This window comes from Lissotriton helveticus, chromosome 5_1 (genome assembly GCF_964261635.1).
Source record: "Lissotriton helveticus chromosome 5_1, aLisHel1.1, whole genome shotgun sequence".
Classification (NCBI taxonomy): Eukaryota; Metazoa; Chordata; class Amphibia; order Caudata; family Salamandridae; genus Lissotriton; species Lissotriton helveticus.
The window spans coordinates 338736993-338750501 of NC_136065.1; the positions used below are offsets into that span (position 1 = coordinate 338736993).

Below are 13509 nucleotides of genomic sequence, written 5' to 3' on the forward strand. Positions count from 1 at the left end.
CAGACAGCCTATTACCCTGAGCATGAAAAGATCTCAGCTGGGTCCTTTTAGGGCCCAGCACCATTACCTGTAATTTACTATATTTGGTAGAAAGGTCAAGACTATTCATGTATAACAAGGCAATTTATTTAGCTAATTTTCTTTCTCATATGGTTAAAAAAAAACAGGCATAATATTTTTGATTTCTAATACTGTTATTTGAAGCAGCACAAAACTTGTCCTGTTTTATAAGATGTGCTGTGATAATGGGCACATCAATCAATCAATCAGTCAATCAATCAGGGGTTTATAAAGTGCGCTACTCACCCCTGAGGGTTCCAAGGTGCTGGTGGGGGGCCTGGGGCAGCTCCGGATCAGTCGAAGAGCCAGGTATTGAGGCTCTTCATGATGGGGTGCAGGGTGGGGGAGCGTTTTTGCTGCAATGTAGGAGAAGGCTCTTCCGCCTGCTCTGGTTCTGCGGATGCGCGGGGTCTCTGCCAAAGCGAGGTCGGCGGAGCAGAGGTTCCTTTTGGGTACGTGGAAGGAGACTCTTTCGTTGAGGTATTTGGGTCTGATATTGTGGAGGGATTTGTAGGTGTGGGTGAGTAGCTTGAAGGTCATTCTCTTCTCGATGGGGAGCCAGTGGAGGTCTCGTAGGTGCTGGGTCATGTACAAGTGTTGTGGGGTTCCGAGGACGAGTCTGGCTGCGGTGTTTTGGAGCTTGTGTATCAGGGTTTTGTTGATTAAGGCGTAGAGGGCGTTTCCGTAGTCCAGTCTGCTGGTTATGAGTGAGTGGGTGATGGTCTTTCTGCATTCAGGGGGGATACACTTGAAGATCTTGCGGAGGGAGTAGAAGCAGGTGGAGGCGACGGCGTTGATCGGGCGGGTCATGGTGAGGGAGGAGTCTAGAATAATGCCGAGATTTAGGGTGTGGTCTGATGGAGTGGGTGGGTGTCTGAGGGCGGAAGGTATTGTCCCAGGCAGTGGAGGATGGTTCAAGGTCAAGGACCTCTGTCTTCTCCAAGCTGAGCTAGGCAGCTGTGGTTCATCCAGGCTGCAACATCTTTCATTCCTTCTTGGAAGCGGAGTCTGGTGTCTTCGGGGTGCTTCGTGAGGGAGAGGAAGAGCTGGTCACTGGCGTAGGATACTATGCTGAGCGCATGCTGTCAAGGATGGTGGCGAGGGGGGCCATGTAGATGTTGAAGAGCGTGGGGCTGAGCGAGGATCCTTGGGGTACTCCGCAGTTGATCTCTGTGGGTTCGGAGAGGAATGGTGGGAGTCTGATCCTTTGTGTTCTGTCGGTGAGGAAGGAGCGAATCCAGTTGAGGGTGGTACCCCGTATGCCGGCGTTGTGGAGTTTGGCGGCGAGAGTGCGGTGGGAGACGGTGTCGAAGGCTGCGGAGAGGTCTAGTAGGATGAGGGCCGCATTGTGGCCCGGATAGTGTAGCATGCGGATTTCATCGGTGGCGGCGAGGAGGATGGTCTCGGTGCTGTGGTTGCTGCGGAATGGGAGGAGTTGAGGATGGCGTTCTCGTCGATGAAGGTGGTCAGCTGGGCGTTGACAAATCTCTCTGACTTTGGCTGCGAAGGGAAGGAGAGAGATGGGCCGATAGTTTTTCAGATCCGTTGAGTCAGCCGAGGGTTTCTTGAGGAGGGGCCTGACCTCCTCATGACATTATCATCTTGTCATTGTTGGGTGCTTCATCTATTTCCCAATATCTTGAAGAGATGCACATCCAGATTAGATAAGGAGGGCTGCAAAAAATAGATCTTTGACTTCCAAGTTAATTTGTAATTTTAGTTTAAAAGTTGTCTACATATACGTTTTCAGTGAATCAAACTCCATAGACCATCAGGAATATATTTTCAATGTGCGGCTGCCACAATGCTTACTAGACAATTTAAGAGGAGGAAACATGGCATTACCTCGCTCTTTGAAACTGAAATTACTTATTACGAAACTTTAAAATGACATTTATAGCTGTAGAAGCCTTTGCATTTAGAGGAAGTCCAATGTAAAACGAATCTGTACATTCCTGTTAGTCTCTGCAATTCAAAAAATTTCTTTTTACTGTTGAGACAGACATAGATGGGTATGTGCTGCCAGTTTCGTCCCTTCTGTTTGGGGCCCGTTAAGAATAAGACTGAATTATTGCTCACTATGGCCCCACATATATTTCTTATTATTTTATGTTCTTTTTTTATTACTTGTATGATTATTGAATCTGCCTTTGCACCTCTATTTTCATTTTAGTTAGGCTTTCCCCTTTTATTACATTATGGCAGTTGCAGTGCATTTATCCCTAAGATGGCCGCCGCTTATTCTTTGACACTGTTCAGCCACACACTAGTAATTTTGGCTGTACTGTTTATTGAGCCTTCCCCTTGTATATCAGCACGGACCATGCTGGACGTTCATCCTTATGATGAATCAGGTAATAAGAATCATAGGGGAAGCAAGGGTCATGATCAAGGTGTGGGATCAAAGAGTTCTGCAGGATCCTATTAAGACAGTCATTCCGTTGTGCAGGGCTGCTGTAAGAAGGCAACATGCTCATATTTAAAGGGGCAGGAGGCGATGCAGTTTCAGATCATAAGACTGTACATGTTTGTAACCATGATGTCCTAGGCTGAAAAGTGGAGGTTGAGGCACGCAGACAAATCGTCACAAATTCACACCATGCAAAATCTGATTCTGTGCATTTATTCGGGTGAAAAATATCACTGAGATTAATTTCAGGAGTAAAAATCCCAGGATCTCCCTTTTTAATTTCTGCTTTTCCAAAATGACAGACAATTTTTTCAGGGAATTCAGAGTTAAATCTCGGTTTTCTCTCCTATCACAAAACTTAACACCACCATAAAAGCTACAACAATCTTAACCCAAACTGTCTCGGGAACCACAGCCCTACGCCTTATAAAGTACCCTATAAGGCTTATACCATGTCATTGCCCTAAAACTAACCTTGTCCCTTATCTTACACCTAACTCTCATCACATTTTACTTGATCCTATTTTAAACCGATTAGTTTCCATTCCCCTAAATTTAACTCAAACCCTACTGCTCACCCTAGCCTCAAATCTAACAGTTTATCTAACCCTTGGCCATAGCCTAATATTTCATATGTCTCTTGCACTTTTTTTCTTTACTTTAAAGTTTTTCGTTTTCTAATGTCTTTTATTCTGGAATTTTTGTGTTACAATGTTTTTCTCACGATATAATGCGCAAGGGATCTCCAACCCTCCAAAACTCAGCCTTAACATGGAAGAAAACTACACAGCTAACTATACACTGAATTCTTTCTAACTGTTGCAGGCACTGACATAAGATGGAGTGGGTCGGTCTTAAACAACGTAAATACATAGTGTGAATGTATATAAAAATAAATCTTAAGTATAGCATATGAAGCAGAATCCAGAGTTTCAACAAACAAAAGTGCAGACACGATTGAAATCAAATAAAAAATACAAATGTGATAATGTCGGTACTCACATGATGGTTTTGGGGTTCTGCAGTACGCAGGCCTTTGGTCCAAACGTGGTCACGGGACATGGTCCGTGCATGGATCTTGTCCTCCTATTGAAAGAAAACAAATAACTTGTTTAACGATCAAGCACTTTATTTGGGTAATCAGAACATTTTAAATGAAAAGGCCTGGAAAGGCGTTCAAACAACAGTAAAACACATAACCATCACAGAAGAAGGCCAGTGAAATTGCAGACATTCTGCCAAAACACAGCTACGAATCAGGAAAACCTTGACTTTCATGGTAAAATGACATCTACAATCTTCATGACAGCAGGAAAGAGGTCAAATGGAGAGCTGACCTGCTGATGCAATAGCATCCAGGCGTCCCTTTGCTTTTGGCACACCGAGGCAGAGTAGACAACAAGCACTTCCAATGGCAAGATGCACTTGGAGAGCTAGTTTTGCATGCAAACTGCAAGATCTCAAAGGAGATCGAATCACGGATCTTGAGGTTAGCAGAGCAGATTGTATGAGTTTACTTCCGAAAGTGCCTGAGGTAGGATGCCCCAGTGTGAAATGTTCATTACAGACAAGTACTTTTCACAAGCAGGGAGGATCAGTAGCATGTCATACCCGACATATGACTGCTTCTGCTGCAGCCATAAAAATAACTCAGTGGTACTGGTGAGTTGAGAGAATATCTCTGTACACCAGCTGACACTTCAAAATGAAACCAGCTTTTGCTGAGCCCTGAATAATATCGAACTCAAGAGCACTGAGATCTAAAATATGTGTTATTTGAAAATTGCTACAGCATACCGGTTGAGAAAGTCGGCAGGTGGTCTAACCACATAAAAAGCCACAGGAGGACAAGGATCGTACATTTCAAACCAAGTTTCCCTTCTACTGCCCAAAATATCCTAATAAAAATACATAAATATGTCGACATACAGAAACTTTCGACCGCCCTCGTAATCCATTGATCTGTTTAGGGGTCATTGACATTTTTCTTCAACCTACCGCATATTACAGCATTAAGAAATGGAGCAGTCCACTTGATTCATTGGTTCTCTTGCGCTGTAAATACCATTTTAACTGATCACATGTGCACAGCTGCTTGAAAAGTCATGCACCTCAGTGCCCCATATCACATGTGCACAGTCGCTTGAAAAGTAGTGCACCTCAGTGACCCTGATCACATGTGCACAGCAGCTTGAAAAGTAGTGCACCTCTGTGCCAGGGTTAGTGTGCAGGGGAAGAGCCAGAAAATTAAAATACAACCCACCTGAACTATATCTCTACTCAAGCAGAGTACATCAGGTAAGAAAACCCTACCCTCCTTATGAGCACTATTGTCACCTTTTAATGCATGCATCCACGTATACATCCATCCTTTCACACATTCACCCATGAATATGTTCACATATCCATCAATCCATACTTTCACTCATTCATACTTGTCATTCTTCCCCATTCTTCCATTACTCATCCTTCCTCTCTTTCAACTTAACTTCCCTATAACCTATCGACCCTTCTGCTCTTTCATTCATAGTCTCACCCTTCCATCTACCAAACGTTTTACCCTTCCATCCTACTGTTCACCGTGTCTTCCTTATTTCGTTTTTATCTTTCCTTACATCCTCCCATTCTTTCTTCTCTCCTATTTAACCATCTTCTGTCTTTGATCATCACTTTTTCTTTCTTACCTTTTCTCATGCTTACTTTTTCTATTTTCCCCTCTGTGTTTCCCCCTATTTCCACGATTACATTCTTTTCCTTTCTCTGTCTGACCGTTGCTATTCATATCTTCCCTCCTCCTACACCCCTTTTTCATTTATAGGCTAACAGTATTATTTATGAGCACTATGTAAAGGGATCTGCAGACAGAGGAGGCCCATAAACAACTTATTAATGTTTACCGTGACTGATTTCTCCAACCCATGGAACCCAGTGGCACCTCCGCTTAAGCTGCTGTAGGGCGGGCAGGGGTGGAGAGGGGGGGGGGTTTGGAGCAGGGTTATGGGGTTTCCTTCACCCCTTTTAGTGTGCCTAGGCTGATGGGCCATTACTTTATTTGTTACATTTTTGCCAATTTTGGGGATGTTTCCATAAAAAATTTTTTTAAAACACACTGCTTGATTGCCAAAACCTGACCAGACATGTTCGCTTATCCAGTGCTCGTCTGACTATCTATCTTGGAACGCAGACTATGCACTAAGGCTTAACCTTTATCTAGGTCCAGTGTTTGAGGATAACACCATGATAGTTAGAGGAGAAGATCAGTGGCCGAGGAAACATTCTAGATACCATGTGAAAGGGGTTTCAACAGGGGCAAAGGAGGACAAAAGGGGTTGCTCAAAAGAAACTCCTAGGGCAACCCTTCTTTTCTTGTTCTTAAAAACATGGCATGGCATAAAAAGATGTGCGATTAGTTTGATAGAGGAGTTATAAATGGTTGTCTGCCAATCTCCAGTCATGGGTTTGACCAGGCAGAAAAATAAGCTGCTCTAGAGGTTTTCAACAATTTGGGCACTCCTAGGACGATCTGGTTTCAGACATTCAGGGAAATTACACAGTGCAGTAAATCAGTACCGTTTCGTTATCAGCATCAAAACCCTTATCCATCCAACCTCTTCCCTTCCTAATAGTGCCAGATAGTTTTACATACCTGGGGATATATGTAAGAAGAAAGAACAACATTTTACCGAATCACAATTTCTATAGGGCACTGACAGCTGTTTAAAACAATGTCCGACAAAGAAGGTCATTGCCATTTGCTCGCTTTGGGCATGCTACATTTTATAAATGATTATGCTTTAGATGTTTGTCTATCTGCTCCACAACACACAATATTACAATACAAACTAAGAGAATTTTCTGAAATTTGAATGTCATGGGAATTGCCCATAACACATTAGCCCAAAGTGTATACAAGGGAGACATTGCACTTCTTGACAAACGCAAGAATTATGGGAATCAAACTTATCTGTAGACAATAAATAGGGATTTGCGCTGTTAGATCGTACAGCCTTGGAATGGTCTCCCCCCCCAAATGTTGCCTTCCTCCCATACTTTTCGGACCTAGTTTTTGCTGGTGTTAGGACTTTACCGCTGCAAACCAGTGCTAAAGTGCTTGTGCTCTCTCCGCTAAACAAGGTAATATTGGTTCATCCCAAATTGGCATATTTAATTTACTTACAAGTATCTAGTAAAGTGGTAATACATGTACACACAGGGCCTGTAAATTAAATGCTACTAGTGGACCTGCAACCATGATTGTGCCACTCACTTAAGCAGCCCCTTAACCAGGTCTCAGGCCTGCCATTACAGAGCATGTGTGTGTAGTTTACACTGCCTTGTCGACCAGGCAAATTAAGCCATTTGTCAGGCCAAACCTTCCTTTTTATACATACAAGTCACCCCTATGGTAGGTCCAGGACAATCAGGCTAGGTACAATGTATTTAAAAGGCTGTACATGTCCTGGTAGTAAAAAAAGCTCAAAATCGTTTTTCACTACTGCAAGGCCTATCTCTCCCATAGGATAACAATTTAAAACCCTAACTTATGGTGAGGTCAGATTTTAACTTTTTTTTTTATTGACTTTATTTCTACATTTTGCATAAAAACTTAATACAGGTGAGCATTTCGAAGCAAGCAGATAAAAGTAGCAGATAAATACATGATAGTGTTTACAACCATACCCAACGGGCGATCCGTAAACAACCCCATCCGAGTCTCACCTTATCACCCAATCAGCTAATCCTCCTACCCTTCGGAAATCGTGGGATGGTGAAGTCGGATTTTAAATTGCATTTCTGAAAATGACACAGAAAGTTGGCATTTTCTTGCTTCAGCCATTTGGGCCCAGATGTACGAAGCTTCCCGTTTGCATTTCTTAAATAGCGACTCCATAGGAATCGCTATTTAAGAAATGCAAAAGGATATGTACTAAATTTGCAATTCTCTAAACGCGATTCCTACAAAGTAGGAATCGCTAATCGCTAATACGCTAACAGGTAGTCACAAATAGGAAATGCCATTGTATAGGAAATGGTTTGCTTTTCTTAAACTATGATTTCCTAATAGGAAATCGCAATTTAAGAAATGCAAAGCCAAGGTTGCTTAAGGCTTCCCTGGAAGCACCTCGAATTTCCTAGTACACATGTCAGTGCACATATGTCCTAGGGGCATATGTGCGCTTCATCTCACATTACAACATTTATTTTTTAATGCAGCTTTTAATTTTGCACATGGTTACCATCGACTTCAAGTCAATGGTAATAGCATTGCCTAAATGCCCAATTCGCATTTAGGAAATGCTATGTACATGTGCTTTAGGAATGCAAATAGGTAATCTCTATTTGCGATTCCTAAATCGCAGTCGCAATTTGCGATTTCTACCAGGTAGAAATTGCAAATGTTGACTGGTTTTGGCCCTTTGTACATCTAAAAAGGACAGTTAGCATTTCCTAACAGGTGTTTTGATCCCCTAAGAAAGGCTAAATCGCTTCGCACATCTGTGCTTAAGTGCCTGTATCCTGTCTCTGATCATGTGGCTGGATGCAGATGGCAGTAGGGCTTTGTATGTTCCTGCTAGATAGCCACACACAATGGGCTACCTCTGGCAGGATGTGAGGGAGGAGCTGGGTACAGCTTTACTTACACCTTAAATATGTTGTGCCTTGTCCACACACAAAGGGCTGCATACTCCCCTGTAGTGAGTCCGGAGCCAGGCAGGAAGAAATTGCATATGTGCACTTCAGTGGCATGTTTTTGAAGTCTCCCTCACTTCAAAGGTACCACTGGGTATAAGTAATGGACTTCAGACACCCCACTTCAGTACACTTCTGAACTTGTGGATACTCTGCCAGGAAGAAGGACAACTGTGCTGCTGAAGGACTGCCACTCTGCTGGATTGCTGGACTGCACTCTGCTGGAAGGCTGCTTTGTGGTGCAGAGTTGCCGCCTGCTGCCCTCTTGCCTGAATAAGAAGGTCTACATCTCTCAAACCCAGAGTGACTCCAAGCGCTAGTTGGCAGTCCTCCTCATCTGGAGCCTCAGACATAACAAGCTTCCAACCTACTTGCACATGGACTCTGCCATCTGTGAGTCTACCCTTCTAAGTGGTGCCACCCCAGTCCTGGACCCTTGGAGGTGGGCCTAAGGTGCTTATCAGCTGAACTGCGCGTGGCTTTTCCGAGCAGAACCAATGCATCTCCTCAGCTGAGCGGTGCATCACTGAGTAGAACAAAGGCATTGCCGCTGCTGTGTGGATTGGACCCATCGCAAAAGACTTGCATCGCCGCTGCAAACAGCATCTTGAGACTGATGGAAGGCATGGCTTGGCAGTTCGGGCTAGACTGTTCCCATGAGGCACAGGGTCAGACTGATTTGCATATGGCCATGTCTGAACTGGGGTGGCAGAGTGGGCTAAAGAACGGTGATGGATTAAACCCGGATCTGTTGACTGGGTGGGAGTGTTTGATTGGTTCAGATGCTCCGTCCATGACCACCCCCTTTTGTACCGCTTTGTTCGCCATAAGTTGGCAGGGTATGCTCAGACGTGAGTCCCTTGCTCACTTTGCCATTGGATTCAAGCGAGCCTGGCTGAAGACGGCTGAAATGCTAGAAACCGGTCCTAGGAAGCTTGTTTCCGGTCCAGGGAAGGCATGGCTCGGCAGTTCGGGCTGGACTGTTCCCATGAGGCACAGGGTCAGACTGATTTGCATATGGCCATGTCTGAACTTGGGTGGCAGAGTGGGCTAAAGAACGGTGATGGATTAAACCCAGATCTGTTGACTGGGTGTGTGTGTTTGATTGGTTAAGATGCTCCGTCCATGACCACCCCCTTTTGTACCGCTTAGTAAATGTCAGCAGATGTTGACAGTGTTGTCATAAAGATTGGGGGCATTTATGGTTGTCGATGATGAGGAGCACCAGGTTCTAGACATGTTTGTCAGGAGGGGGTCCTTAAGCCTTAAAGTTTTTGACAAGGAGGTCTCTGCATCAAAAAGTTTGATGACCTCTGCTCTAAGAACTATATTTTCATTCATCTTTAAAAATTAATAACGCCAATTCTACTTATTGTATTTTTTTCGTTTTGGTCTTGATTTATTCATAAAATTGTCTACTTTTCTAAACCTTTGTGGGGTCCATTTGTAGTGTTTTCATTGTGTTACTGTACTCTGTGTGTGTGTGTGTGTGTGTGTTGCACAAACACTTTTCACATTGCATCTTTAGATAAGCCTGACTGCTCCGTGCCAAGCTACCAGAGGGAGAGCACAGGTTATCTTTTAGTGTGTATCTAGCTTACCCTGACTGAGTTGTGGTCCCTACTTGGACATGGTGCATACCTCTGCCAACTAGAAACCCCATTTCAAACAAAAAGTTTGTCAATAATTACAGAAATCTTGACTGTGAAGTCAAGTTAGATATTCTCTTCTGGTTTCAGATACTTGGAATGCTTGGGCGACCTTTGAATCCGATATAGTGTGTTGAAAACAACCTAAGGGGGTTGGGAAGATAAAACGCAAGTACAATTGACAGGACGCTAGGCTCCAGAGAAACCGATTGTGCATATAAACTACTATGAGCACACAGCTGCCACTTTCTTATTCACAATACAGCTAAATATAAAGTTTGGTTTTCAGTAATGTTAAGGATGGCCAGGTCTGCAGAAGTGGATGCAATCCCTGAAATCTGCCTTTCCATTGACATGTATTGGTGGTAACATGCATTGCCTCCCTTTTCTCCAAGATTCATCATTCCCCAAACCCTCTATCATTTCTCTGCCTGAAAGGTCTTGTCACATTGTTTCACATCGCCCGCGTAATCTTGTGTTATAATAACCCAAAGGCCTTACTGCCGTTCGCTAACCATTAAACCCTCACCTCGCACCTGCGCTGCAGGTCAGAAAGCCCGTGCCCATGGTGTGCGAGTTCTCATTTGTTTGCACTGAACCTTACGTAACATATCTTACATCACTCACCCAAACTTTCCACTTTTACTCACGCAAACTGCATGCAGCGGTCTAGCCTCTGATGGAACTGACTGAACTATCTTTGAACAGTGCTGACCCGCAAAGCAGGAAAATGGGGCACATACAGGCCTCTACAGGCCAAGCGGCATTATTAAAGCATGCAAAAGAGACTTGTGCCTTTCATGAATATAAATATGCAAATTCCGAAGCTGCTAAAGGAAAGGCGTGCTAGTTAGGCAATGTCAGGCAATAAGGAAACTTGCTGCACAAGCCTGTCCTAGTCTTTAAATAATTTACTAGTCCTTTGCTGGTAACTCATTGCAACGATTTAATCAAGCAGTACAGCATGTATTGAACATTTTTATTTCTACTTAAACCTTACAGATACATACATATGATATAGTTATGTAGAACGGGTAATTACACAGAATAGGGATATCACACAGGTACAAAGGAGCAGCATGGCGCGCGCGGCGAGGCTAGTCTAACCGCAGGGTACGTAGAGGGGCGTTCGAGTGGACAATATGGCGCCTGCACAGTAGCCCAAAACGGTTATTGTTTAACTGCCTACAGTTACTACAAATGAAAAGCAGCCCTAGCATGCCGTACAGCCCGTCTAAGCTTATGTCAACAAAAACATTCTGCAGATAAGTCACCCCACCCCAAAGCTGCAGAGTCATGCTACCTTAGCGCTTTTAGGGCCTGCGGGAGACGTGACGGGGCCTGCACACCCCGCGTCCGAGGCACGTCTGACGCACTTGTCGCACCTCATTTGGTAGGAATTGCAAGGCAAACGAAATTCTTTTCGTTTTACATCGTTTTGCTAACTGAACAATCTATTTTCCATTCACCGTGTCACCCCCATTCACCTACTCCTTGGCTGTACTGTCTTTGGAGTACCATCAACCCTACAGCATTATCGCTTCTAATTCCTGAACTGCTCCCAGTAGAATAGCAAGGATTCTATGGGCCCTGGTGCAAGCAAAGAAAATGGCCCATTTGACATCTGTTAGGGTAGTAAAAGACAGCGATTATCAGGGTTCAATGGGCCCTGCAAGGCTCTGGGTCCCCTGTGCCACTGCACCTGTCGCACCAATGGTATTTACTCATTCACGGCTCCGTCTCTGCTCCCTACTGTGCAGCTAGAAGCTCAACTCTCAAGAACCCTTGTCAATAGACTTTCGTTTCTGGCATTCGTTTTAAGACAAATTCATCTTCACAAACAAAATCCGAGCCTGACAACACTCTATTATTTACTCATTTCTCTCACTCAACCTCATCTTTCTAAAACCAACAGCACAGCATGTGACAAAGGATAACTGCCACCAAACCTGTGAGCTCTGTATGTTCTAGTTTTTTCTCGTTATACAATGTTTACAGTTTTTAAATTCAATTACTGTTTATACAGACCGCAGGTGAAAATACATTTTAAGTTTATCAAAAGATTGCTTCCTGGAACTGCATATGAGTCAGAGAAGGGCAAAGAAAACGTAAGGGCCTGTCGTGGACATATATTTCTGTATCTCAAAAATAGATGTTCTGAGGTAGACACTTCCAATTCACACTAGCCTTTTAGTCTCACACAGTGTCATCTAGTTTTAGGAATACCTTTGAACTGGGAAATACGGATTCTTGTATTGTGCTGATTCCTTTGAGGTATATATACTCGGTGCCCATGCAATTATGTGGCAGTGGAGGACCAATGCACGCAGCAGAATTGGCTGTATTGAACGGCACAAAAATGCAGGTTATGCAGCAAAATGAGTAGCATTCGATGGCAGCACAATTTGCTATCTTCTCATTTTAACACCCATGGAACACTGAATGTGTAACATATCCATCTCACTAATGTGTTATGCTATTATTATTTGCATAGTGCACAACTCACTCTGGAGCGTATCCTGGTGCTGAAGCAGGCACTGTTAGGCAAGAGCAGGTTTCTAGTTTTTTGCAGAATTCAAAAACTGAGGAGGCGGCTTTGATGTGCAGGGGCAGGTCCTTCCAGGATTTAGGAGCGAGGTAGGAGAAGGCACAACCACTGGATCTGGTTCTGCATATGTGGGGGTTGTTAGCAAGTAGGAATCCCGTTGAGCTAACTTGTCTGGTAGGTCTTTAGGAGTTTATGTGGTTGTTGAGGTATGTGGGGCCAATGTTGTGAAGGATTTGTATGTGTGCGTGAGGAGTATGAAGGGTGCTTGTTTATGGATTACGAGTCAGTGGAGCTTTTTGACATGCAGGCTGATGTGCGTGCAGTGTGGGAGGTTGAATGTAAGCTTGGCCGCCAAGTTCTGTATGGTGTGGAATCTTCGGTTCCAAATGCATTGCCATAGTGTAGCCTGCTGGTGATGAGGGCTTGGTTAACGGTTCTGCAAGCGTTGGCGGGCCTCGATTTGAAGATCTTCTTGAGAATTTGGAATGCATGGAAGCAGGAAAAAGAGACCGTTCACTTGGCTGGTCATGGTGAGTTGATTGTTGATTATTAATTAGAGGTTCTTTGTGTGGGCTGCCTTGAGGGGTGTGGCTTGGAGTTCGCAGGCCACCTGCTGGAGTCCCAGAGGGAAGTGTCTTTGCCGAAGATTACTACTTCCGTATTGCCTGTGCTGAGCTTGAGGGAGTTGGTTTCATCCATCTGCCGACTTTGGTCATGCTGGTTGGGGCTAGAAGTTTTCGTAACTATTGATCATCTTGTTGTTGAAGAATAGGGACGGCTGGATGAACAGGTCCTTAAACTGAGTTACGTTTGTGCAGCTTTGCGTCAGAGAGGTGAAGTCTTTCACTGTGGCAAAAGAAATCCTTGGCGCTGTTAGTGCTGCTTTTAATGAAATCGGTGAGTGCAGAGTATTTGGTGCCTCTGATTTTTAGATGGTAGAGTCTAAGGGTGGATTTGTAGGTGCTCATCAGTATTATTCTGACTATCTCCATCAGCGTTCAAGTTGCTTGCAGTGGCGTTTGGTGAGGCTAGACACTTCTGTGTACCAGTTTGCTTTTGGTCTTGTTTCATGGATTTAAGAAGAGCCAAGGTATCTGTGCATGCGATGATCCATTTGTTGAAGTTGGAAATAGATTTGGGGATGTTGTTGT

General features: G+C 44.0%; 1 protein-coding gene across 5 annotated transcripts in view; it reads right to left on the bottom strand.

The window, feature by feature from the left end:
- Positions 1-13509, bottom strand: part of NADK (NAD kinase) — a 412984-nt gene that overhangs the window by 105349 nt on the left and 294126 nt on the right. For all 5 annotated transcript variants that reach the window (XM_078642447.1, XM_078642449.1, XM_078642451.1 and 2 more), the window contains one exon: positions 3473-3556. In XM_078642447.1, the coding sequence (XP_078498573.1) occupies positions 3473-3556 (84 nt within the window). The remainder of the gene's footprint in view (positions 1-3472; positions 3557-13509) is intronic.